The sequence below is a fragment of the Myxocyprinus asiaticus genome, chromosome 10, assembly GCF_019703515.2.
Source record: "Myxocyprinus asiaticus isolate MX2 ecotype Aquarium Trade chromosome 10, UBuf_Myxa_2, whole genome shotgun sequence".
NCBI classification, from domain to species: Eukaryota; Metazoa; Chordata; class Actinopteri; order Cypriniformes; family Catostomidae; genus Myxocyprinus; species Myxocyprinus asiaticus.
Window position 1 is genome coordinate 10437344 of NC_059353.1, and position 25807 is coordinate 10463150.

The following is a 25807-nucleotide window of genomic DNA, read 5'->3' on the forward strand; positions in this document are numbered from 1 at the left end:
TGTCAAAGGAAACGGCATATTTAATGCAGTGAACATATTTACATGAGAAACTTTTCCTGTGAAGTAGCACGACTGATCGTAGTTCAACAAAAACACAAGGTGGGTATGTTATTGCTAATCACACAGGGGAGCCAGCAGAATGTAATGCATTATTTTGTTCAGTGAGCAGGATAAAGACCTTTGAAGATCAAGAAAACTCCAGTACCATGATGTAATAGCTGATTTTCAGCAATTTTTTTGGCTACACTCAAATCTACCTGAACTCACAGACAAAGTCAAAGTCACCAGCTCTTTCCATTACTTCATTACAGTAGGTAATCTGCTGAATTTGACATAAATAGATTTTTAAATTCATAAAAAGCTTTAGCAGGAACCTATACAGCATTCTGAAACCTAATGATTGGTATGCTGGTTTGGTTTTTCACTGTCTCTCCCAATGGAGGATGCAGTATTCTGCCAGCCATTTACCTCATTATAAATTAGCCTTTGGATTTTGTTAACACACATCATTTACCCTGTGAACTGTGCTCGTGGGATCCATAAACTTTCCCCACAGCAGACTGAACTCTTGATTTATTGTTTTGATTTCTGTTCTCTGTGGCTAAATGTCAATCCATTTAGTGTCAGAATAAAAATAACTGATCAAGCAAAACAAGGTAAATAGTTTCAGTTCAAAAAACACATTCTAAGCACATTACATAATTTATTATTAATTAATGACAAGAACAGTTCACCCAAAAATGAAAATTCTGTTGTTATTTACTTGTGTTTTGCGCTGGCACGAAAATTGCGCTTAGAATTAGCGCTCTCAAAAAAAAAAAGAGAAAAAGAAAAAAGAGGTTAAGACGATTAAGCATGGCGATTGAGCCCTAAAGCCCAAAGTATACAGTGGTCAGACGCAAACGCTGAGTGTATGCGTACAGGATGCGTGACACAAAATTCATCATCAGCAGAGTGCTCGAGCACTGAATGCACATAATTTACCCTGTGAACTGTGCTTATGGGATCCATAAACTTTCCCCACAGCAGAATCAACTCTTGATTTATTGTTTTGATTTAATTTCTCTGTGGCTAAGTGTCAAATCATTTAGTGTCAGAATGAAAATAACTGATCAAACAAAACAGGATAAATAGTTTCAGTTCAAAAAACACATTCTAAGCACACTTCCTAATTAACTAATTACAAAAATACTTCACCCAAAAATGAAAATTCGGTTATTTACTCAAAAACATTTTGCTCTCTATTTTAAGAGTGGTATGCCTTAAGCGCAGTGCTATGTGATACGCCATTCGTGCAAATTCAGTGGGCATGGCCATGAATTTTTTATATTTTAGTGCAAGCATGCAAATCTAGGTGCAAGTGGAAACCGCACGTGCAAAGCGCTAATGGGCTGGGTCAAGTGAATTTAATTCTGAGGTTATTCTCTGGTTGTTGCACTGTCTACGTACTATTATATATTCCTTTTCATGTCAAGCAAAGTTGATATAAATGAAGACAGCCCATTCATAAGAATTTGGTAGTGAAAATGGGCTGTATGCAATGCATCCACTGCTCTGTGAATGTATTGTATTTGTTGTATGTTCTCTATCGGCCTTTCTGGGACTGTTGGCCCTCGTCCTGCTCACCCGTGTCTCACCTGATTGAAATATGCTTTGCTTCTCTCTCATTGTTAGTTGTTTTGTAATGTATTTTTGTTATATGTTTCTCTGTTTAATGTTTTATGCTTAATTTCTGTACAGTGTCTTTGAGCTTGGAAAGACGCTATACAAAATTAACGTATTATTACTTTTATTATTATTATTAATCCATCATCAGCTGGTGAAATCTCCAAACTGCAAATGCAGGAACTGATTTTAGACACTGCACTGAGATTAGATGTGCTTCTCAGAAGTCACAGCACAATGACCTATGTGTCTGGAAATTAGTACATCAGCTTTGCACACTTCATTAACATGCAATACACCCACAGTTTGTGCACATTCACCCACAGAAAAGTGAGCTTCGAATTAGCGCTTGCACAAAAATTGGATAAGGCGTAGTGCACGGTCGTAGAGCCCTAATTCCCCTTTCATTTTCATTATATGGAAAAGAGCATCATGGCTATTCTTAAAAATGAACCTATTGTGTTCTTCAGAAGAAAGGGAAGTCATTTCAATTTCGAACGACATGATGGTGAGTAAATGATGACGGAATTGTCATTTTTGGGTAAACATTTAATCCTTCATTACACAGGAAGATCACAATAATAATGTGTGTTTACACATTAAGTAGATCGTATGCTTGCTGGTAGTTGCCATTACATTGTTTGACGATGTCTTCCAGCATATCTCGCTCATAGTATGGAAAGTTGTGCTGCAGTTTCATCACGGCCCACATATGGTCACAATCTACAAGAAAAACACAAAGAAATTGTAAATGTTCAGTAATTTAGTTAGTCTACATTACACATTGCACAATCATTCTGCATTATTGTTTCCATGCTCAAAACACTAAGAACAAGTGGGAGGCTGTCAAAAAAATTATGAGGACCGTGGCAATTTCTTCCTAGAGAGGTATGTGGTAATTCGTTCCTAGAGACTTAAAATCCTGAGTCTGTGCAGCTATCCAGTGCTGCAGTGCAGGATTGACCTCCTTACTGGTTCATCTGGTTCATGGAGCAGGACAGACAGGGTGGAAGAAGTTGTCTCCACCGCAGCGCTTCTGCCAGCCTGTTCCGCAAGCAGCACCATCCTGATCCCACACTAAACCACACACTAATGGAAAGATGTCCCATATACACATATCCCAAGAATGCTGGATTGATGGGAAGGCCGTCCTTGTATACAAAAACGCCAAGAAGTGCCGCAGAAAATACATTTCATTTGACAAAGAGTAAAGGATAGTAGAATACTCATGACGGCAATTGCAATGGACAGAATGTGTGTCTTTCAATGCATTTACTGTATATGCATTAGGCAAACATTCTTCCAAAGCAATACATACCATTTAAAGTGTACAATTTTTCAGTAGATGAGTTCCCTATGGATCAAACCCATGACTTTTGTATTGCTAATACCTGAGCTACAGGAACATGATATGTAGCATGCTACAGTGTATATCTGGACATAGCCGCTGTAATTCTGAAATATTAAGTGTATTTAGTGAAGGACTACATTTTTTTTTTTACATTTATTTGTGAAATTACAGTCTAATTAGTGTGTCCATCATTAATCCACCCTAAAGCAATGTAATTTTGAAGACAGCGTGGTGTGTTTCCAAGTAATGACAATGAAGCCAGACTGGATCTCAAAGTGTGTGTGTGTGTGTGTGTGTGTGTGTGTGTGTGTGTGTGTGTGTATATATATATATATATATATATATATACACACTACCGGTCAAAAGTTTTGAAACACTTGACTGAAATGTTTCTCATGATCTTAAAAATCTTTTGGTCTGAAGGCATATGCTTAAATGTTTGAAATTAGTTTTGTAGACAAAAATATAATTGTACCACCATATTAATTTATTTCATTATAAAACTAAAACTTAATTAAAAAAAAAGTTTTTGAAATGGTTGACTTGGACCGAATAATAAAGAAAAGCAGCCAATAAGTGCCCAACATATAGATGGGAACTCCTTCAATACTGTTTAAAAATCATCCCAGGGTGATATCTCAAGAAGTTGGTTGAGAAAATGTCAAGAGTTCATGTCTGCAAATTCTAGGCAAAGGGTGACTACTTTGAAGATGCTAAAATATAACACAGTTTTGATTTATTTTGGATTTTGTTTAGTCACAACATAATTCCCATAGTTCCATTTAAGTTATTCCATAGTTTTGATGACTTTACTATTATTCTAATGTGAAGAAAAATTATAATAAAGAATGAGTAAGTGTTTCAAAACTTTTGACCGGTTGTGTATATATACAGTATATATAAATATATACACAGTACATATATTGCTTGAATCTCATATTTCTAGATTTGATGGTTTAGTTAAACAGAGATCCCTTCCAGTAACTCACAGTAAGACCAAGTACTGACTTTGTGTTCATACAGCATCATTAGTCAGAGCAGGTCCTATCTCTTTCATGAATAAGCTGAACCACAGCTGGGCGAGGGGCATTCTGAGACTTTCTTGGTTCTGAAACATACACGTTTAGCATTTGTGGTAACCTGGCTGACCCCAAATTCAGTGGAGGATAAAACACTTGCAGTGATTCAGATTCAAATTATGCTGAACACGCAAATATGATGTGTCATTAGGCATCTGAGAAGATATGTAGATGCTTTCGAGGTGAATGGCACATTAGTCCCACACCATCAACCAACACTCCACAGACTCTGCACACAGATGGAAAAGATGGACGTTACAGCCACACCTTGGCAAAAAAAATGCAAAGAACTCCATATATGGACCATTCAGTCTGAATCGAAATACACGTAATTTCCAAATCCCATTAAGGAGGCTAAAACAATACAGTATGTGTGTATCATGCTACTGTAATTTTATGCCTGTTTGTCAGAATAAAAAAAATGGTTCTTGATACACTGGCAGTACTTGGAATGGAACACTAACCTACTACTTACTGCATACTGTGCAGTATATACTTTATACTGCCTATTATTTTTTAGAAATAGAATTTGAAAGTTTGATTTATGCAGCAAAAAGAATTTTAAACTGTAGTACACTGCAATGTTGTCACATGACCTCATGACATGCATGTTTCATTCAGTGAGTAGTATCCTCTCAGCAATAAATATGGTTATTTTGCATGCTATTTTTTAAAATCCAGTTTTGTATAAAAATGTCTTAAAGGAATATTCCAGGTTCAACAAAGGTTAAGCCTAATCGGCAGCAATTGTGGCATGATGTTGATTACCACAAAAAATTATTTAGACTCGGCCCTTCTTTTCTTTAAAAAAAGCAAAAATCTGGGTTACAGCGAGATACTTACAATGGAAATGAATGGGGACAATTTTTGGAGGGTTTAAAGGCAGAAATGTGAAGCGTATAATTTTATAAAAGCACTTACATTAATTCTTCTGTTAAAAATTGTGTATTATTCGAGCTGTAAAGTTGTACTTGTAATGTTTACAGTGGTTTTAGGGGTTGTTGTCGTCATGGCAACAAAGTTGTAAAGTTGGCTATAACTTTACACAGAGAAGGTTAGTAAGTGATTTTATCACACTAAAATCATGTTAACACGCATATTGTTTGTCTTGACTCTTGAAATAGTGAATATTTTAATGTTTATTTTAACGATTGGCCTCATTCACTTCCATTGTAAGTGTCTCACTGTAACCACGATTTTTGCTTTTTTGTTTTTTAAGAAAAGGAGGGACGAGTTGAAATACATTTTTGTGCTAATCAACATTATGACACAAATGCTGTTAATTAAGCTTAACTTGTATTGAACCAGGAATATTCCTTTAATATTTGGTAGCCTGATCAAATAATGAGTCAAGAAATGCTAAAAAACATGGGTCAGTATCTCTTTTGGTTAATTTGTCACATATGAAATGTGGCTGAGTTTGGAATGGCATATTACCATAGTACTTTTACTATTTTTGTCATGTAGTATATAGTTTAGTGCCATGTAGTATGTTAGTATGCCATTCCAAACTCAGCCATGGAAAGTAAAGCACACTGCATTGTGAGATATAGTATTACACACAATGTGCTCTGTTGCATACTGTAAAATTTGGCAAATGTAGCACGAGGAAATCTGAATAATGTGCACAGGACATACTGGATATACAGGACAACATACTGCATACTTCAGAAATACTAACATGGTAGTATGCTATATCTGGACATAACCGCTGAAATTCTGAAATATTTAGTGCATTTAGTGAAGGACTACATTATTTTCATGTTTATTTTTGAAATTACAGTCTATTTAGCATGTCCATCATTAATCCACGCTAAAGCAGTGTCATTTTGAAGACAGCGTGGCATGGATCCAAATAATGACAATGCAGCCAGACTGGATCTCAAAAGAGCTAACCATTGTTTTTGTAGCAGTGACTCCTAGAAACATTCAGACATGAGATTAATCAGTAGTCAGAGAGCCATGCCAATAATTTAAACTTTTCAAGACCACATGAGTTTACTCTTCAGCAGGCAATTTGAACCTCAAAACAATCTAGAGTTGAAAACATATCAAGCACGCAGCTCGCTGCTAGTGAATTTGCCTCTAAATGGGACATAATCGATGTTAACTTCTTAGCACAGGCAGTTTGTATATACAAGGGCATCTAAGCGCATCACATGTCTGGCATGTCGGGACGGTTTTATTTACACAATGTGCTATGCTGTCCGACAATGAAAAGATGCATGGGTGAGAGATCTGTGCAATTTCATACACACATGGAAGATTTGTGACTCAAGAAGTTGGCGTAATGGAGACATTTCAGGAGGTGTTTTGAAATAAAACAGACCTAAACACACAGTGTCGTGGCTGATGCATATAAATCTTGGTTAAGACTCACCATCCTCCTCCTCCTCTGCACTGTCTGTATTGAGCTGCGATGGGCTGGGTACTGGTGATAAGTCTGGACTGTGAGGTTCTTTATAATCCAGCCAGATGTTATTGCTCTCTGGGGTTTGGGCCACGGGTTTAGACACCCTACTTGAGCTACTCGCCTCCAAACGATCTAGGAAAGCCAAATTCACCCTGAAGAGAGCAATACATCATCAGAACATTTCACGACTTGTTCTCATACCAAGCAATGGAATACTTAGCAAATATTTCTCTGGGCAGCTGATTAACTCTGACAGTCATGGGTTTATAAGTGGTCTTTCAGGATTAGGTGTCCATACCGCTGATGGTCAGCTTCAGTCTTCCTCTTTCTGTCCTCCTCCTGTTGTTTTTGTTTCGCCTCCAAAATTTCGGTCTGGAAATAATGAGTTAATAAAGAATTAAACTCTAAAAGAAATGACTCCTCTACTTTCAGCGTGGTTCAAAAGTCCACTGAAAATCTGGAATTAAAAATCACATTTTTAACCTGGAAGTTGCAGGATTTTAAAAATATTCAAAGAAAGAAACATAATTTACATAATTTGCGGATTGACAGGTGACTTTTGTCATGGCCGATTTTTAAACACAGTGTTATTTGTAATCTCATTACAAATTAATTAGTCAATCTGTTATTGAATTCCTTTTTTTAGTCACAGGCATTTCATTTTTTTTTTTTTTGTCAGATTACAGTTATTGACTTTCAATTAAGGCTACATCCACACTAATCCGTTTTAGTTTGAAAACTCTGTTTTCAGTTTCCTAAAGTCACCGTTTTAAAAAGTATGTGTACTGGAGAGCTTTTTTGAAATGGTCTAGTGTGGATGAGAGGTGAAAACGTAGTGAAATTAAAGCATTTTAAATGACAACATATTAGTGTGGACATGGCATAACTAAAAGTTAATTAATGATAAGTACATGGGATACACATACAGTATTTCTAAAATAATACTATTTATGTACAACACATGGGTTGCACAACACTGTGTTGTACTGATATTTAAAACATAAATTATGTTGCATTTCTGTTACAGCTGAAGGCCGTGCGCCCTCTAAGTCATTGTAAGGAAGAAATGCATAGTGCTGAGTGCACAGCATGTGTACGTCAATGGACGAAGAAGAAATAAAGACATTATTTTGAATTTGTTGAGCGGAAAAACAAAAACTTTTCTGTGAAATGTGTTTTAGAAAGTAAATTAAAAGTTAAATACATACTAATGTGATTACTTTTTTGATGAAGTAATCAGTAAAGTCAGTAATCTGATTACAATTTAGATAACAATTTCTGGTTGATTACTTTTTTTAAAGAGTAATGTACCCAACAGTGTTCACTGACATACAGTACAGCTGCAAATTTGGCTTATTAAAATCAAAGTTTGTATTAGGGCTGATTAGAATCATGAACCTTTTGTTTTCAAAGTGAAGGCTTTACCACTTGACCACTGAGTCATATTATAGAGCTGATTTATGTATTATCCACCCCAAGGAAAATGACCTACATAATCCTGGGAATGACATTTTCAGATGCAGGAAAATATTGATCAAATGAAATACTGTACAGACTTGATCAAAGGATCAAAATATCACATAGATTATTTATTAAATGTGTAAAGATTAATTCGAAATTTGTGTGAATAACTAATAAATTAAGATGAAAAAGTTAAGACTTTGCGATCCTTTATTAAATCAGGAGCTAAACAAGTGCAGACAATGCAGTGCAGTCTCAGAGAATTCATCCTATAGTATCAGAAACAATCAATCAATGCTTTGCTTCTTGTTCGCTTTCTCTCCAAATTCACAAGCGAACTCCCCATCCTCTCTGTCAAGTTTAAACTAGGTTACTATACTAAACCCATGGTAGGGGGTCCCTGGTGATTGCGGGGCCTTATGCTTATGTTGCTTATTATGTAGGGCTGGCACAGCATGCACCAATTCTCAGAGCATGCTGGGATAACATGGATCATCAGGTTTTGCACAAAGTCCATGTCAGCTCAAGTTCATGTTGTCATTAAAGCAAAAGAGGGACATATAGTACCAAATACTGAGAAATTTGGAAATTCATGTTTTCAGTTAAACTATTTCATAAAATTGCTTTGCTGATAATATATTCTGAAATGAAAGTAGTGTATTAAATTAGAAAAATGCTAAATAGAAGCATTTCCACAAGTGGACTTTTGAACCCCACTGCATTTGATGTGATTTAAGGTCTGTTTTTTTTTTTTTAACAATTTAATTACACATTAACATAAATAAACAACAACATCATAGGACACATTGATCTCTCTGTCCTTGATTATTATCAACGTGTTAAGTTCATGTTTGACAGACAGAGAGGCATTCAAAGCCACAAAAATACCACTATATGGCCAGCTGGAAAACACCTACAATATTCCATCCATGACTACCTCCTATAACCTAGAACATGGTAATGAAGAGCATATGCTAGGGTGAGTTAGTTCTTTTTCTTGGCAAAGCCCAGATATTTAGCTCTGGTGTTGCTGTGAACCGAAAGTAGAGGTGATGTTCATAAGTTCAGGCAATGTGTTTCACTTCCCTTGTTCTCTACCTTTCTCCTCTGGTCCTCTTTGTTCTTCAGCAGAGCTGCGTTCTCCTCCTCTCGTCTGGATTCTCTGTACTCATGATATTTAGCCTGAGAAGAGAAAGTTGACACACTGTGACAAAACTGTTTTGCAGTGGTTCTCAACTGGTTGTGCTTTAAGACCCAGATTTTAAATTCAACATCAACTGGTGACTAAACACAGTATCAAAATTGTGGTAATCATACAAAATTGTTCTGGGTTCAATACAAGTTAACCCTTTAAGCTCTGAGGGTGTTTTTAAAGATTTCCTGTTACAGTGGCATCCCCAAAATTAAAGGCTTATAACTCGACAAAAAAGACAAGGAGGGTGTGGTATCATTTTAAAGAAAACTTTTTACATTTATAATGATATAAATTATGATAAATTATGACACTCTCTGCCTAAGAAACTCCTGAAACTTTAGCCAAAATTTTACTTTTTTCCCCCTTATTTTTCTGATTTGACATTATATATCTCATGGTGAAAATAAGGTAGCTCCAAAAAACTGCTTTTGTTTTGTTCCCAATCATGTCACCTGTAACTGAGTAAATTTTGTTTTGGTACAACAAAACAATCAAAAGTTGTAGCATTTCAAAAATAATTTATCCTAGTGTCCAAAAATGTCTCCAAGTGTCCAAAAGCCTCTCCAAACAAATAAAACATAATAATTTTACATAAGAACTAATTACACATGCAAATACAACAATGATTAAAGGTATGCTCTCTCTCCAAAGCATGCAGGCGTGAGTAACAAGATCTCATTCAGTTCCATTCTGTGTCATTGGAGTCATCATTGAGTCTGTGTCATGTACTTAGTGCCATCTCCTGGTGGCCATATGTAATTAGAGTGAACAATCCTCTCTGCCCATATCTGGATGACTTCCACCTCTGGTTGCAGTGATCTGAATTCTAATATGATTGGTTTGCGTTCCATGACGCTCGACAATGTACTACATCATTTCTGATGAAGTCATCTGATCCAGGAAAGCTAACGTGTTTTTAGCCAGATAGCACATTATGTGCTGTGCACATTGTGCTTTGTGTGGATTATCTAATGAACAATGCATCTGATTATGTAGTGTATGGGCTTGTTTTAAATATAATTGCCTCCTCTAAGTAATGGTATGTGCTATTTTATGTTCTGTTTATTTTTCGTGAAATTATAAGCAAAAACATGGCTTATAAGCAACACCTTTTTTACATTTAACATGTATGTCAAGAAATTTTCTTATCTATTACTTGCTATGTTTTTGTCTGTGAGTAAAACAAATAGGCTGGTGGTATTTTACTCTTTGAGAGCTTTCCAATGACACGACACATGGCTATTTGATAAGTTTGATGTTTTTACAGATGACAATAAAATGTGCAGAGAAAAATTATTAATAAATTATCAAAGCTAAACACTTCTGATTTGTCTGCAAATTTCAAATCACTTGTTCAGTTTTGGTCATAATGCCTACATGCATTGAAAAGTAGAGCTTCTAAGCTCGTTACCTATTTCAATACCTATTTTGTGTTTGTTAAGACTGTAGTTATTAATATTTTGATAATAATTTTTTTCTCGATGGGCAGGTTAAAGGGTTAACTAAAATCATGTTAACATGAATAATGTTTTGTCTTGTGGCTATACCTTTTGAAATAGTGTGCATTTTAACATTTATGGACTGGCCCTATTCCCTTCCATTGTAAGAGCCTTACTGTAATGGTAATTTTTGCTTTGTTTTGTTAAAATAATTTTTGGTGGTAATCAACATTATGCCTCAAATGCTGTCGATTGAGCTTAAGTTGTTTTGAACCTGGAACATTCCTTTAAAATCAAACATTGGAATGTATTATTATTATTTATATATTACATTTATTAAGCCAATAATTTCCCACACAAAACACACTGTGGTCAGCATAAACCATATTTATCTTGCAAGAGAACCTGTATTTAATGTAGTCAGGGTTTTATTGTTATTTACCTTGTGTATAATTTTGTTCATTGGCTTTGAAGATAAGTAAATGTCAAGCAACATTCCATCTTGGCATCTGTCTACATTGGCATTGCCAAATTTAGCTGGATAGCTTCAACCAAGTGACAGATGAATTTGTGCCAAAATACTGCCAAGTTTAATCTGGCCGCAGAGCCATTGAGGTCAACAACAAAAGATATGGTAAGTATTTTCTCTTCCCTTTTAAAAGTTGAAAAGTATTTTGCTACCATCCATGATTATATGCTTAGCTGCACTTTATTATTTGCTTTTAGCATTGTTTTTCCCCCTGTTGTACTTAAACCTATCATAACAGATCTGCAAACCATTTTTGGGTGAAGTCAAACCCACCAATTGAGAACCACTTCCGTTTTGGACCCCAGCCATTGACGTTACAGTTCTAGCCCCACTGAGGGTGAGCCCACCACACACTTCAGCAAAAAAACTGGACTCTAAAATTTGCATCAGCTGTACTTTTGTAATATTTCTCTAAGATTCTCATGGTACTGTACAGAAAGACACTGTAAGGAGGGGCATCCTTTGTGTGTTTGGCCAGACAGCCCAGGGACAGCAGACCGGGGCTGCTCTGTTTAGAATGGCCAGAGAGTAAGGGGAATAGGTGGGACGACCTGGGCCTGGCATCCTGGGAAGCCAATACAAAGGATCCTTTGGACAAACAGAGGATATGCAGGAGATTAATCTGTCTTGTGGAAGCATTGCTGAAAGCATAACAATACTCGGTGGCCACAAAACCACATCAAGTACCCGTCTTTCCACAAACGCTTTGATCGGCGGGCCTACGACATTTAGATTGGAGCGTTTCAATAGATGGCCTGGAAGCCCTCCAACCACTTAAGTCAATACACCCAAGAAAAAGTACAATCAAACGGCCTCTTCTCTCAGTAAGCTGGGAGAACCGGGGCTCTATACAGAAATGCAGTTGCTTAAGCTGTGTACCATCACAGCCCTGCAGTCTTATCGAATGATCTGTCAATTAGAGGGATTTCCCCCGTTAGTCATCCAGAGGGAAGTCCTTGGGTTCTGCATGATCGAAAGTCTCAAACAGGGAACAATTGCGGAACCAACTTAGAAAGCTGTACAACAAAACAGTCATTGCTAGAAATTGGACACTGCCCTTATAACAATGCTGTCAAATGCACTTTTAGTGAGAGAGGCAGCCCTCAAACTTCTCACGGTCAGCCCAGCCTCCTGTCTGCATCATTACCACAAGCCAGGGTCACAAATTAAGCAGGGCTTGTGGCAAATTACCAAAGTGACTAAAATGCCTCTGAATTCCTCTCTTATCTAACATATGCTATATTTCTGAATAATCTAATCTAAGCCTGTCTAGTGATGGGTTTAGTGCCTCTGCAGACACTGTAGCAAAATCTCTTTCTCGGGAAGTAAATCTTTGTAATGCCTCAGAGCAGTCTGCGGGACACTATTTTCTATGGATACAAGTATAGCTCCTACTGTATCTACTTGAATGGGGAAAGACAGAAATCTTTTAAACAGTTGGTCAAGAGTACAATCAAAAAACATATCAGCAATAAAATCTGACAACAAGTGCATCATAAATTTTGTATTTTATGTTTTTTTATAGCTCAGATCAATTTAAAAATTTGAATTATCAGGCTCGTCCAGCTAAAGCGAATGCGCGTTCTGTAAGGCGGGGACTTCCATTCCTGCAGCACCCATATTCAGCATTACAATTCCTCCCATTTGTAAATATACCAGTGACCCGTCTCTTCCTATACAGTCTCTGACTGTAGTGACCAGTAGCTTTAATATTTCTGTATTTTATTAAATGTTTTAAAGGTGTGTAAATGAGAAAATGTGTAGCTACTGTTTTTTTATGATCAAACTAAAATCATCCCCACAACTTCAAAAATTCAAATGATCAAAAATTCTATCAAAGAGTTTTCTGTGTTTTCTGAGTATTTTTACATCTACTTTTATTTTATTTTATCTTAGGTACCAGCAATAATTGCACCAACAGAGAATTTGTTTCAATTATTTGATTTATGCATGCCATAAATGGGCACATGGTGTGTTTTAAATATGGTTATGTAAAGGTAAAACAATCTCACATATTGCTCCTAAATAACAAAGTGAATTTCCAACACTGCCACCAGTAAACTGAGGCATGAGCAAGATAAAAAAGCAACCAAAATATACACAGTAATCTAGTGATTTTTCAAGCAGACTTCCCTGACAAAGTTTGTTACAAGGTGAGAAAAAAAATGGCAAAAACTAAAAGCACAGCATGATACATATCTCAGTTTTGGTGACCACAATAGCATTCTGATGCATACCAAAGTTGATTAAAATTCAAGAAATCAAGGAGGTGAGACAGTAGTTAACACCTCTACATGCATCCTGTCAGATCGCTTGTGTCATTGACTAAGATTCTGGCTCCTTTCCAGGTACTTTCAATCAAACAATACAGGTAATTCCACACCAGCAGTCTCACAGACCCATCTGTGCTCTCTGAGAAGCGTGCTTGCTGTGAACCCTGGGAAGTCCCCTGAACTCTGCTTGCCTCACCATTCAGAAGCAATGCTCATGTCTTTGCAGTGGCTGACCATGAAGAGAATGACTTCAAATGTAAAAAATGTTTACAACTGAGAAAGCTCCAACATGGTGTCAGATGGCTCTCTCTGGTGTGAGGGTAATGAGGAGATAATTGGGGGGGACCAAGCCCAGCAGTAGGCCGACTCTGTGCTGTAGTCGAATGTGCTATGTTGATGAAAGCTCCAGAGTGATGCGTGTTTGCTTTGAAAACATGTATCAAAGACAGATCAATTGGTGTGAATTACTCCAGTGCCTTGGGCTCTAACCTCAGTGCCACAGCTATGCAGAAAAGACTTGAACTCAGGCTCATGGAGCACACAGTGCATTCTTTGGCCGCTGTCTTACCCAGGGTGATGCTGGTGTGGATTTGCTTGCCGCCATGGAAACTGTACTGCTGGACCTCTCAATTCTTTGAAAAAACTTCTCGGTTCTCCTGCAAGAAGAAAGGGAGTAACAGTAATTAAAAAGGGATTATTTAACCAAAAATTTAAATTCTTTCATTGCTTATTCAAAAAGGTGTTGATCCAAACCTATATTACTTTTTTCTACCGTGGAACACAAAAGGAGATGTTATGCAGAATGTTAGTCTTGGTCACCATTCACTTTCATTGTATGGAAAAAAGAAAAGCATCAACATTCTTCAAAATTTCTCTTGTGTTCCATGGAAGAAATACAGATTTGGAATGACACGAGAGTGAATAAAAAAATCTAATCCCATGAAATAAATTTTTTTTTATTTATTTTTTTTACTTTCGGTCCATGTCTATGAGCTCTGAAGCCATCTTGATGTTAGTATACTCCTAAATGTTGTGATGTACACATTTCAAACTTTCTGGAATATGGACCAAAAATATTGATGGCTCATTTTGCACTAAACAGATTTTTGTCCAATCAAATGCTCTCTAGAATGAGAGTGTCCCTCCTCCTAATACCAGGGGTTAAATTAGGCCAGAACGGTCTGGAAAGGTGAAGAAAAAATTATTGGCAGCTTGTTTTCATCATTTTAATGTCATATCTTGCTGAGGGCACCTGAATCACCACCCTATTGTATTGTTTCCCCACCTCCAAAATCCTAATTTAACCCCTGCCTAATACCACCTACAACCAACTAGCAAGAGGTGGTTCATTGTTCATGATTGTGGTGTAAACTAAATACTATTGTCTACTTAAAAAGGGACATGCCCTTTGATATGTTAAACAAAAACGTACTCTTTAATTAGGAAATACGTCAACACAGGAATAAAAACTGTGCTGGGGTATTTTCATGAGTTCTTTAAGTGAACATCTTGTGACCACCATGGTGTTTTTATAGAGTGCTTCTGGCCAACAGCATTAGCAAGATGGCAGTTTCACTAACACAGAGGATTACTTGCATTTGTTTTTAATCATCTCTTGATAAGAACCCTAGACAGATGCCATTCATCAGTTGCCAAGATTTCTTCTAATCTCAGGCCAAAGGTAAACCTGTGCATCCAATTGTCTATTGTTTTTTTTTAAAAAAGGCCAACAGAGACACATATGATGGGGCAGTGGTGGCTCAGCAGTTAAGGCTCTGGGTTACTGCTCAGAAGGTTGGGGGTTCAAGCCCTAGCACTGCCAAGATGCCACTGTTGGGCCCTTGAGCAAGGCCCTTGACCCTATCTGCTCCAGGGGTGCTGTATCATGGCTGACCCTGTGCTCTGACCCCAGCTTAGCTGGGATATGTGAAAAAAAGAATTTCACTGTATATGTGTGATAAATAAATAAAATTAATTTAAAAAAAAAATTAATTAAAAAATATAGTAACACCCAATGTCTTCAGAACACTTTAAATGGTGTAGGGAAAAGAATGTGGATGTACATTTGCTGATCATGTTGGTACAGCTCCTTTCTCTGCTGTTCTTCTTGCTTTCTCCTCATCTCCAGTTTATTGGCCTGCAATGTAAATTCATAGAGCTCAAGTTTTTGTTATTGTGATGTTTCCATTTTCACTGATTCTCTTCAAGTAGCCCTTCCAACACACCCATTTAATGTTGTTCATTTCCAGTATTCCAAGCTTATCTACAATCCCAAGATCCCTAATGTTAACCATTATTACTACGAGAACAGCCAAGCAATGACCGGAGCATGTTTTAGCAAATGAACTTTGCTGTCTGTGGCTGCTGGAATAATTAGACTCATCAATCACACAAACCTCAGTGCAGCAGCACTGAAGGTTGAACTCTGATTTCTCATTTAATTTCATAGCAGCTGATGACTGGTATGTGCCAGTTGCCTGCAGTGACATCTGGAGTTACAAAGTCATAATTACAAAAGCATCATAAAAAAGGAAAGCAGTGAATCTAAGCACAACTCAGATAAGGGTCATGCAAACAAATTCTTGGGTTGTAAACTTCTTAATTCAGGATTCCCACATCTTTTGAGCAATGATTTCTATGATTTTCTGTTATTAATTTTTTTTTTCAGTCATACAGAATTACAGAAGAAGGAAAATCATATCATATTAAAACATCTTTAAAAGAAGATTTTTACAGCATTTAATAATTATGGTTAATATTAATTTATCAAAATACTTTTACTGATAGTTTGTTCTAATATATACACATTTCAATGTAAAAAATGAATAATAATAAAGAGATATTTGTAGGTTAACATTAACCAAGATTAATAAATGCTGTAAAAGTATTGTTAATTGTTAGTTAATGTAAACTTGCATTAACTAATGTTAACAAATACAAACTTAAGTGTTACCGATAAATTTGAGATGGAAAATTGCGTAAGATAATAAGACTTGATCATACTGTATATTGAATTCAATTTTTTTAATCTTATTCCACTGTAATTTTTTTTTCATAAATCTCCTTATTTGTTTTATTTATGCTTATAGCACAAGAAATAAAGTGATTTGCCAACTGGTTAAGAAAAATACACTTAAAGGTGCTGTAAGCGAGCATAAAGGGGCATAAAATTATAATTTTCTGAATAAAGGCTTTAAATGTGACCAAAATTTTATGATTTTTGGTTTTAAAAGATATGTATTTTTTAATACAGTACAAGACAAACACTCTGTCTGCATTGCTAGCAATATGCCCAAAAGATTTAGTCATCTTTTGTTTATTTTTTTGTGCTGTGTCAAAGAAAAGACAAATATAATTTGAATTTCTTTTCATCACTGATGTATCTGTAAAATTACATGACTGTCAGCTGGCTAGCAAGAAGAAAATACACAAAATTATTATGAAGTTATGCCTCATTGTTTTTTCCTCCCAGTTGAATCTTAACTCAATCTTTTCTTCAAGAATCCTAATGCTGCTCTTTTCCATACAAAAACAGTTCATATTGAGTACTACTGTCAAGGTCCAAAAAACAAAAAAACAAAACATCATTAATATACCATAATAGTAGTCCATACAACACAAAGCTGTTGTATGGCCCCAGAAAGCTTTGAACATAGTGCACGAGTCATTTGGACTACTGTTATGATGTCTTTACACTGAACCTATAATATTGCTTTATAGCAGAGGTCTTCAACTCTGTTCCTGGGGACCCACAACACTGCACAATTTGTAAGTTTCCCTTAGCTGACAAACCCAGTTTAGATCATGGAGCCTCTGCTAATGAGCTGATGATTTCAATCAGGTGTGTTAAATAAGGGCGACATTCAAAATATGCAGTGCTGTGGGTCCCCAGGAACAGAGTTTCTGCTTTATAGTATGTGTCCTATTTGAAGCTTGACAGCTCCTGCTCACTATAAACTGTTATTCTATGGAATAGAGCTTAAAATATATATTTTTATGTTCCAAGAAAAAGTAACAGCATGGGTTTTGAACAACATAAGGGTGAGTAAATGAGTGAGTAAAAGTACATTTTTCATTTTTAGGTGAACTAAAACCTGACAAGACATACTTAAAATAAAATGGTCTCTTTTAAAAGTAGACTCTTAGGAGATGCTGTCCAAATTCTGAATGAATTAAAGACATAAAAAATTATTTAGAAAATTATTTAAATTATAACCTAATAATATTTGCATTAAGAATATATGACACTGTCCTTGCCAAAACCTAAAAACTCAATTAAAGCCGCAAGTCACAGGTCTTACCATGTTCTAGTTCTGATCTTTGTGAAAATAACGCTCTACTTGGTGTTTTTTTTTATTTATTTTTTTTATAGATAATTGACTATGTCAAGAGAATTTTCTAAAAAGCTACTTAAAAAGCCTGCCTGATTACCACATTTATTCAATTCCTTTACAATATACACACAATCGCTCTTTGTCTTAAGCCTGATTCGCTGAAAACTGCTCCATTAATGTTTTCACATTCACAGTTATGAATGACATTGAGATCACGTACTTTTCATGACGTATTTTCAATTCAAAATGGTGAATTTTGCCAAAAAGTGAATTATTTGCACCCTTGGAAATTAATGTCGTTCGGTACAACATTTCAATCATAAAACAGTGGTCAAATATTGCATGTTTAGTTAGATACTTACATCTCACGTGACACAAACACTCTTAACCCGAACTGCTTGCTGATGCGTGTGTGCTGCATGCCGCTAGAATAATCCACGAGGTTCCCGCTTAGCGTCTTAAACTTGAGTCCCAACTTCATCGATTTGATTGGCTGTCTCATATGACATTGACGAGTCTGTTAGACTACTGAGCATGGTAAAAACTTTTTAAACCATTGTGTTATTCCTGCAACACCTTAATGATAACTAGATGGCGATGCATAATGGACTGCAGCAGAACAGCAACAAGGATATCAATTATTGGGGGGGACTTGTCCCCCTCAAAGTATATTGCGGTTACGGCCCTGCTCCAAAGATATTAAATGAGCTTTATTGAGACTGACATCGAGCAGAAGCGGTTGTCAAAAACAACAGCAGCAAAATAGTGTCCTCAACTGACAACTGTTATAAACAACATGGCATAAAAATTTCATTAAAGGAATAGTTCACCCCAAAATTACAATTCTCTCATCATTTACTCACTATAATGCCATCCCAGATGTGTTTTTGACTGTCTTTCTTCTGCTTAACACAAACAATGATTTTTAGAAGAATATCTCAGCTCTATAGCTCCATACAATGCAAGTGAATGGGTACCAACATTATTATGGTCCAAAAGCAAATAAAGGCAGCATAAAAGTAAACAATTAGACTCCAGTGGTGAAATACATTTGAAAAGAGAAGAGATATGATAGATGTGGATGAGAAACAGATTAATATTTAAGTCCTTTTTTACTATCACTCTCCACTTTCATATTCTTCTTTTGTTTTAGGCGATTCGCTTTCTTCGTTCATATCGCCACCTAGTGGGCAGGGAGGAGATTTTATGTTAAACATTGATTTAAAGGGGTCATGACATGAGGATAAAAATTTTCCTTGATCTTTTGACATATAGAAGGTCATTGTACTATAAAAACATACTGTAAGTTTCAGAACTGAAAACTTCCTCCTCAATAGAAAAAGAGCATTTATTTAAACCAAGCTGCAAAAATGGCTTGTTTGGAATTTGTGGAACTTGTGATGTCACAAGGACCAAATACATCTGCATATGCAACGCCTATTTTTCAGTCATTGCACCCTTGGCCCCTCCCACTGATGCTCAGTCAGTCACACAGGTGAAGAGGAGAGAGATGGGCCTGTCATGCGAGTGGACTTAGACAGGACCTCTTCATGTGCTTGTCTGGATAAACGTGCAGTAGACTAACAGCTTTGACTGTTATCATACATCTCGCACCACTTTTAAAAGAAGCAATGTCAAGTTATAACTCTAAAAAGGATCCCCCATTGTGTTTCATTCAGTTGCGCTGTCTTGCTGTTGTGCTGTTTGGAAAGCGTCTCTGCTTTGGCCTGTTGAAGCCGGTTGAAGCACCCAAAATCACCGTGTCTTGTATTATGCTGTGTATTCATAAGATTTCAGTGTGAATTGCTTGTGAAATAGCCACAATATGATTCAGGCTTTGCAAAGGAACTGTTATTGGAAAATGGGGCAGTTAAAATTGGACCAATAGATGGAAAAAAACAATTTCGTTCATGAATATTTAATATGTCATGACTGTTTGATAGTTTATGCTGTGCTTGAGTGAACAGTTTGATACATTCAGATGAAATGTGTTGTGTGTACGTTATCTGTTAACCCTGAAATGTACTTTTAATGTTGTGTAGAGTTGGTCCATTTTCTTCGGATTGTGTTTCAAATATGCCTGTATTGGAACAGCTGCATGATGTTAGCCAGTCACAACAGTGGGTGTTTAAATTGAAGGGCCAGGCAGCTATGAACCAAGCGTTTCAGACAGAGGGCCAAAGACAGGGTGAAAAATTATGACTGTTTGGTGCAAAAAACTTTACTAACATTCTAAGTGGACCTCAGGGAAGACAATAAAATTATTTAAAAAAGAGTATGTCATGACCCCTTTAAATATTGATCTGTTTCTCACCCACACTTATCATATCGCTTCTAAAGACATGGATTTAACCACTGGAGATTACATTTATGCTGCATTTATGTGCATTTTGGAGCTTAATTTTTTTTTTTACCCATTCACTTGCAATGTATGGACCTACAGAGTGGAAATATTCTTCTAAAAATCTTCTTTTTTTTTTTTTTTTTCAGCAGAAGAAAGAAAGTCATACACATCTGAGATGGCACGAGGGTGAGTAAATGATGAGAGAATTTTCATTTTTGTGTAAACTTTCCCTTTAAGCCTCAAAAATTCACTGCAACTGCAATACAATGAGAACACGCAAAATGATTGACAGGCAGAAAGTGTCAGAGACCGCAGCCCATGGACACATTTTTGTTTGCTAGAGTGTAGTGCTGTCACAGAGACCAGTGAGATATTTCACGACACTCATTTCATTAATATCTTTTAGGGAGTAGGATTTTTTTTTTTTGCATACCTTTCCATGAAAAAAATCACTTACAGCACCTTTAATTAAAGATATATTCTCTGAAAATAAGTTGTGTTATCTTGCACAAATTTGCTTCTAATGTAAATGCATTTTGTGGGGTGGGGATTCTAGCCAATGAAATATTTTAGAGCTAAACTCTAAAAAATATATATATTGACTATAGGAATTTTCTTGACTTTTTAAAAATGTATTAATTTCACTACATTCAGGCCTGGTAATCACAATTTGAAAAATCCCTGATATTTCTTTGTTTTCCAGTTAATTATACCTGCTCTCGCTGTTTGGCCTTCATCTTCTCATAGTCCTCTTCTTCTGCCTGTCTCTTCATTCGTTCCATTTCCTCTTTTCGGAGCTGTAGAGTTATTCACATTTAAGTATGCAATACACCACATGTATTTGGCAAGTGAATCAGAAATGGCAAACAGGTACTTCTGAACCTTTTTTCTTAGTTTTGACTGTCTTGCTTCCTCCTGTTGTCTCTGTCTAACTTCAGCTACTGATGCTGCACCACCTGTGAGAAAGAATACATTTGCAGGTTATGAACTTGCTTTCCTTTGGTTTTGTGACTGTTTTTCACATCAGGACTTCCATATACTGTATTTACACATTACCTAGTCTTTCTGGAGCAAGCTGAATGGGGCCAAGACGATTCTCCTCCTTCCATCTCCTCAGATCTTCCTCTTCTTTCTGAGCAACTGCAGAGACAGGAGAAACAGAAATGCTTGTCATTTGTATGTGCAAAAATGAGGTCACACAGTGACCGAAGTTTCGGTCTTGTAACTGAAAAGTTGCTGGATCAAGCCCTGAGAGAAGTGAGCTATGAGTAATCATCACTGTACCCTAGAAGCAAGACACTTAACCCCAGGTTGCTCCAGGGGACTGTTCATGTAATACACCACATGGCATTCTTACTGATCAAACACAAACACACACTTTTTAAAGATACAGACAAGTTAACAGACTCAGATAATATTTAACTACTTTGACAAATCAACAACAAAAACAAAAAAGTTTGTCTTCCATGGCAGTCATAAATAAACATGCTGAAATTGCACCTGATGGAAACAATTAAGATGAAGAAACATCTGGATCACATGGAGATGGAAAACACAACAACAGTCATGTCATGACTTACTCCTCTGTAGTTTGCTCCGTCTTGATTCATTTGGTGGTATCCTGCTGTAGCCATCAGCACTGTGTGGGCAATGGCAAAAATGGACACATTAGGTACATTTCAAACTCATCCATGTTGTGAACTTATCAACTTGCATGTCTCATGTGCCAGCTATGTCTCAAAACCAAGGTGGGGCAGAAGTCATCCTTTATTACATAAACTCAAAATATATTTTCACAGCAGGGGTCCTGGGTAGCTCAGTGAGTAAAGACGTTGACTACCACACCTGGAGTCGCGAGTTTGAAGCCGGGTATGCTGAGTGACTCCAGCCAGGTCTCCTAAGCAACCAAATTGGCCCAGTTGCTAGGGAGGGTAGAGTCACATGGGGTAACCTCTTCGTATTCACTATAATGTGTGGTTCTCGCTCTCGGTGGGGTGCGTGGTGAGTTGTGCGTGGATGCCACGTGTGAAGCCTCCACACGTGCTATGTCTCCGTATAACGCGCTCAACAAGCCACGTGATAAGATGCGAGGATTGACGGTCTCAGACGCGGAGGCAACTGAAATTCGCCCTCCGCCACTCGGATTGAGGCAAGTCACCACGCCATCACGAGGACTTAAAGCGCACTGGGAATTGGGCATTCGAAAAAAAAAAGAAAATGACATATATATATATATATATATATATATATATATATATATATATATATATATATACGCCTGCCCCAATAACACAGCTGTCAGTATGCACTCTCCTACAAACACATCTGTATCGCATCTGATCCCCTGACACAGGCTAACAAATTAACAGATGTGGTATAAATGAAAAAAAAAAAAAAAAGATCAGAAATAAAGGGCCCTTGTTCTCCAACCAAAGGCATGATGATCTTTAAATAATGAGGACACCAATAGTAGAAAGTGTACTTAGGGTTTGGCAACAGTTCAGTGCTTTACAGTGAATACACTGATCAGAACTGTGTAAACAAACCAATGAAATTCATGTGAATAATTGGAATTATTTTCTTTCCCTAACAAAGAAGTGTGGCAAAAAGCGGTCACACTTTATTTTACAGTGTTCATGTTACTGTGCATTTACATAGGTAATTACTGGTTTACACTAATCAACTACATGCAATTGCTGTGTAATTACTGAGTTGCTTGTACTCACATATTATTAATGATATTACTTTAGTAATTAATAATAGTAACATGTAATAAGTGTAACACGTACACTGTAAAATAAAGCGTTACCCCAAAAGCTTCACACACTGTGTAAATGAAATCACATATTAATTTTTACAGTATTAAAGGTGCTGTAAGCAATTTTTTCCTACTCCCTGAAAGATATCACTGAAATAAGCATCGTGAGATATTTCACCGGTCTCTATGACAGCTCTAGACTCTGTAAACAGCAAACAAAAATGTGTCCGCGGGCCGCGGTCTCTGACGCTTTTGACCTGTCAATCATTTTGCGCGTTCTGATAGTGTTGTAGTTGCAGCGAATTATTGAGACTTACTGACATTTTTAAGCCATCTTGTTCATAACAGTTGTCAGCTGAGGGCGCTATTTTGCTGCTGTTGTTTTTAACAACAGTTTCTGCATGATGTTGGCCTCAATAAAGCTCATTTGGTATCTTTGGAGTGAGGGGTTTTGGAGAGAGGGGGTGTGGTTAATCCAACGGCTCAGTCCCGTGAAAGTAGAACAGCTAAAATCGCTTCCAGCACCTTTAATAACTATGTTATGTAATTGGAAACTGTAGCAACTTGCACTTTTATTCCTATTCCCCTTAATGCTGTGCGCAAAATGTGGGTCATCCGATCACGTGGTCAGACACGACACATTGCTGTTGGTTGCACAAATGCATCTGCTGTGAGCACTGGTGACATATAGGATCACTACATCATAAATTAATAAACCGGAAAAATGTCACAAAAGACAAAAAAGCATGGAAAAATGGCGCAACAGGTACAGCTGAAATTCCATCTACTGTAAGTACACATGAAGACACTGAAGAAGATCCGTAAAGATTTCGTACATGTATATTTAAGCTATTTTCAATTTTTCCCAATCGGACAGTTACTTCCTTTTAAAGCCATGTGTCACCAGAGTCATGAACAGTTTAAACTCTTGATTAAGCGCAGCAGTTAATTGACAGATAAGGAGTGGCACTTCGCTGACAGTGTTTACAGCATTTCAAATGCATTTTTGATTACTTCCGTATGTGTTTTTTCTGATTCGATCACAAAAGGTTTTGCACCCCATTTACACTTGTATATAGTGCTGATCACTTGTCATCGGATCATCTGATTCACATCCTAATACCAGCAGTAAATGGGGTCTAAATGACCGCTGTCTACATTAGCGGATATTACAGAACAACTTCCAGCGGAAGTTCATCCCACATACGTTTCCCCAGTAAGACCCCCAGGAATAAGGTGGATACGACTGGTTTTTGTGTAAGGGTCTGATCTCAGGGTAGCACTATTATCAGATCCATCACATACTCTACATACTGAGTTGTTACCATCTAGATGGCAGTAAAGGGTGCCAGGATGTATAGTATAACTGTTTTAATAAATAAATTACTGTAAAATACTAAGTAATACGGTTTAGAGGCAGAATTGATTTGTTGTAGGGTTTTTATATGTTTATTTTATTAATCTGTATAATGTCATTTTAATGTAATTTTTTATCGTTTTATTTTGTCTAACAAAGTGTTTTATTGACTTAAGTTATTTTTTTAGGATTTTTATTATGATCTTATTTTTTTTGTTATATATATATATATATATATATATATATATATATATATATATATATATATATATATAACAAAAAAAATAAGATCATAATAAAAATATATATATATATTTTACATTAGAGTTATTATACAGTGAGATGTGTTTCAGTTTCAATTTCCATGTTATGGTTATTCTATTCTCTACATTATATTATATTTTATTTTATTCTACAGTATATTATATTATATTCTACAGTATATCATATTATTTTATTTTATTCTATTCTACAGTATATTATATTATACTATTCTATTTTATTTTTATTATATTCTACAGTATATTATATTATATTATTCTATTTTATTTTATTCTATTCTACAGTATATTATATTATATTTTATTTTATTCTATTCTACAGTATATTATATTATATTTTATTCTATTATATTCTACAGTATATTATATTATATTATTCTATTTTATTTTATTCTATTCTACAGTATATTATATTATTATATTGTATTCTATTATATTCTACAGTATATTATATTATATTATTCTATTTTATTCTATTCTACAGTGTATTATATTATTCTATTTTATTCTATTATATTCTACAGTATATTATATAATATTATTCTATTTTATTTTATTACATTCTACAATATATAATATTATATATTATTTATATTATATTATATGATATATTATATATTGTATATTGTTATATTGTATTATAATACATTGTATTGTAGTATTCTACTTCTCATTACATTATTCTTTAGTGAAATCGCAATGGTTACATGATTCTAGAGTTTTATTTGTGTAGGCTGGTATGGCCCCTGAAAAGGTTTCGCTTTGAGAGAAACGAAAGTCAAACTACAACAGATGTAAACAGGATAGACACTGTGGAAATTAAAATACAATAAAATCCTCGAACCGAAATGACTGATTGTTAGTACAAAACACACTAATATAACAAAAATAAATTAAAAAATAAAATAAAAAATAAAATGATTTATATTTTTTTAAACGATTAATGTTTTGTTTTTGTTTTTTTAAGTAAACAATTTCCAAAAAATATACCTTTTTAAAATATCGATCTAATGTGAACAACTTTGGTGATCGTGAAATATCCTCTTTTTTTCTCTGGTAAATGATTCTACTCACTGTGTTGGCTGATCTTGAGCTTGAATGTTTGGCGTGGCTGTTGAGATATTATTTTGTTCATATTGATTATTTTGCTCGCTGTCAGTCATATTCCTACTTTGGTTTATTCCATTTCCCTCATCAGAAAGCATATTTTGAGATCGATTCATGGCGGTTTGTGCTGTCGTGTGTCTGCTCTGACTGCTGCTGGATCATGGGTAGGGAGTTGTGACAGCCTATATGAATGTGGAGTTTCCTTGACTAAAGTCAAGGAA

At 35.9% G+C, this 25807-nt stretch overlaps 1 protein-coding gene across 1 annotated transcript; it reads right to left on the reverse strand.

Moving 5' to 3' along the window:
• Window positions 1-25782, reverse strand: epsti1 (epithelial stromal interaction 1). Its single transcript, XM_051708544.1, has 11 exons — window positions 25554-25782; window positions 21664-21722; window positions 21140-21223; window positions 20966-21039; window positions 20797-20880; window positions 15469-15542; window positions 13974-14061; window positions 9068-9151; window positions 6807-6880; window positions 6476-6660; window positions 1-2388 (listed from the first exon to the last, which is right to left on the reverse strand). The coding sequence occupies exons 1-11, from the start codon at window positions 25700-25702 to the stop codon at window positions 2258-2260; spliced, it is 1086 nt and encodes a 361-aa protein (XP_051564504.1). The 5' UTR covers window positions 25703-25782; the 3' UTR covers window positions 1-2257.
• Between the last annotated feature and the right edge of the window lie 25 nt (window positions 25783-25807).

What these genes read in the sequence shown, in the direction of transcription:
- epsti1 (XM_051708544.1), bottom strand. Translation starts at nt 25,702, where the DNA reads ATGAATCGATCTCAAAATATGCTTTCTGATGAGGGAAATGGAATAAAC. An exon ending in ACGGAGCAAACTACAGAGGA is followed by an intron (nt 21,224 to 21,663) that starts GTAAGTCATGAC and finishes CTGTCTCTGCAG; the next exon opens with TTGCTCAGAAAGAAGAGGAA. An exon ending in TGCAGAGGAGGAGGAGGATG is followed by an intron (nt 2,389 to 6,475) that starts GTGAGTCTTAAC and finishes TTTTTCTTGTAG; the next exon opens with ATTGTGACCATATGTGGGCC.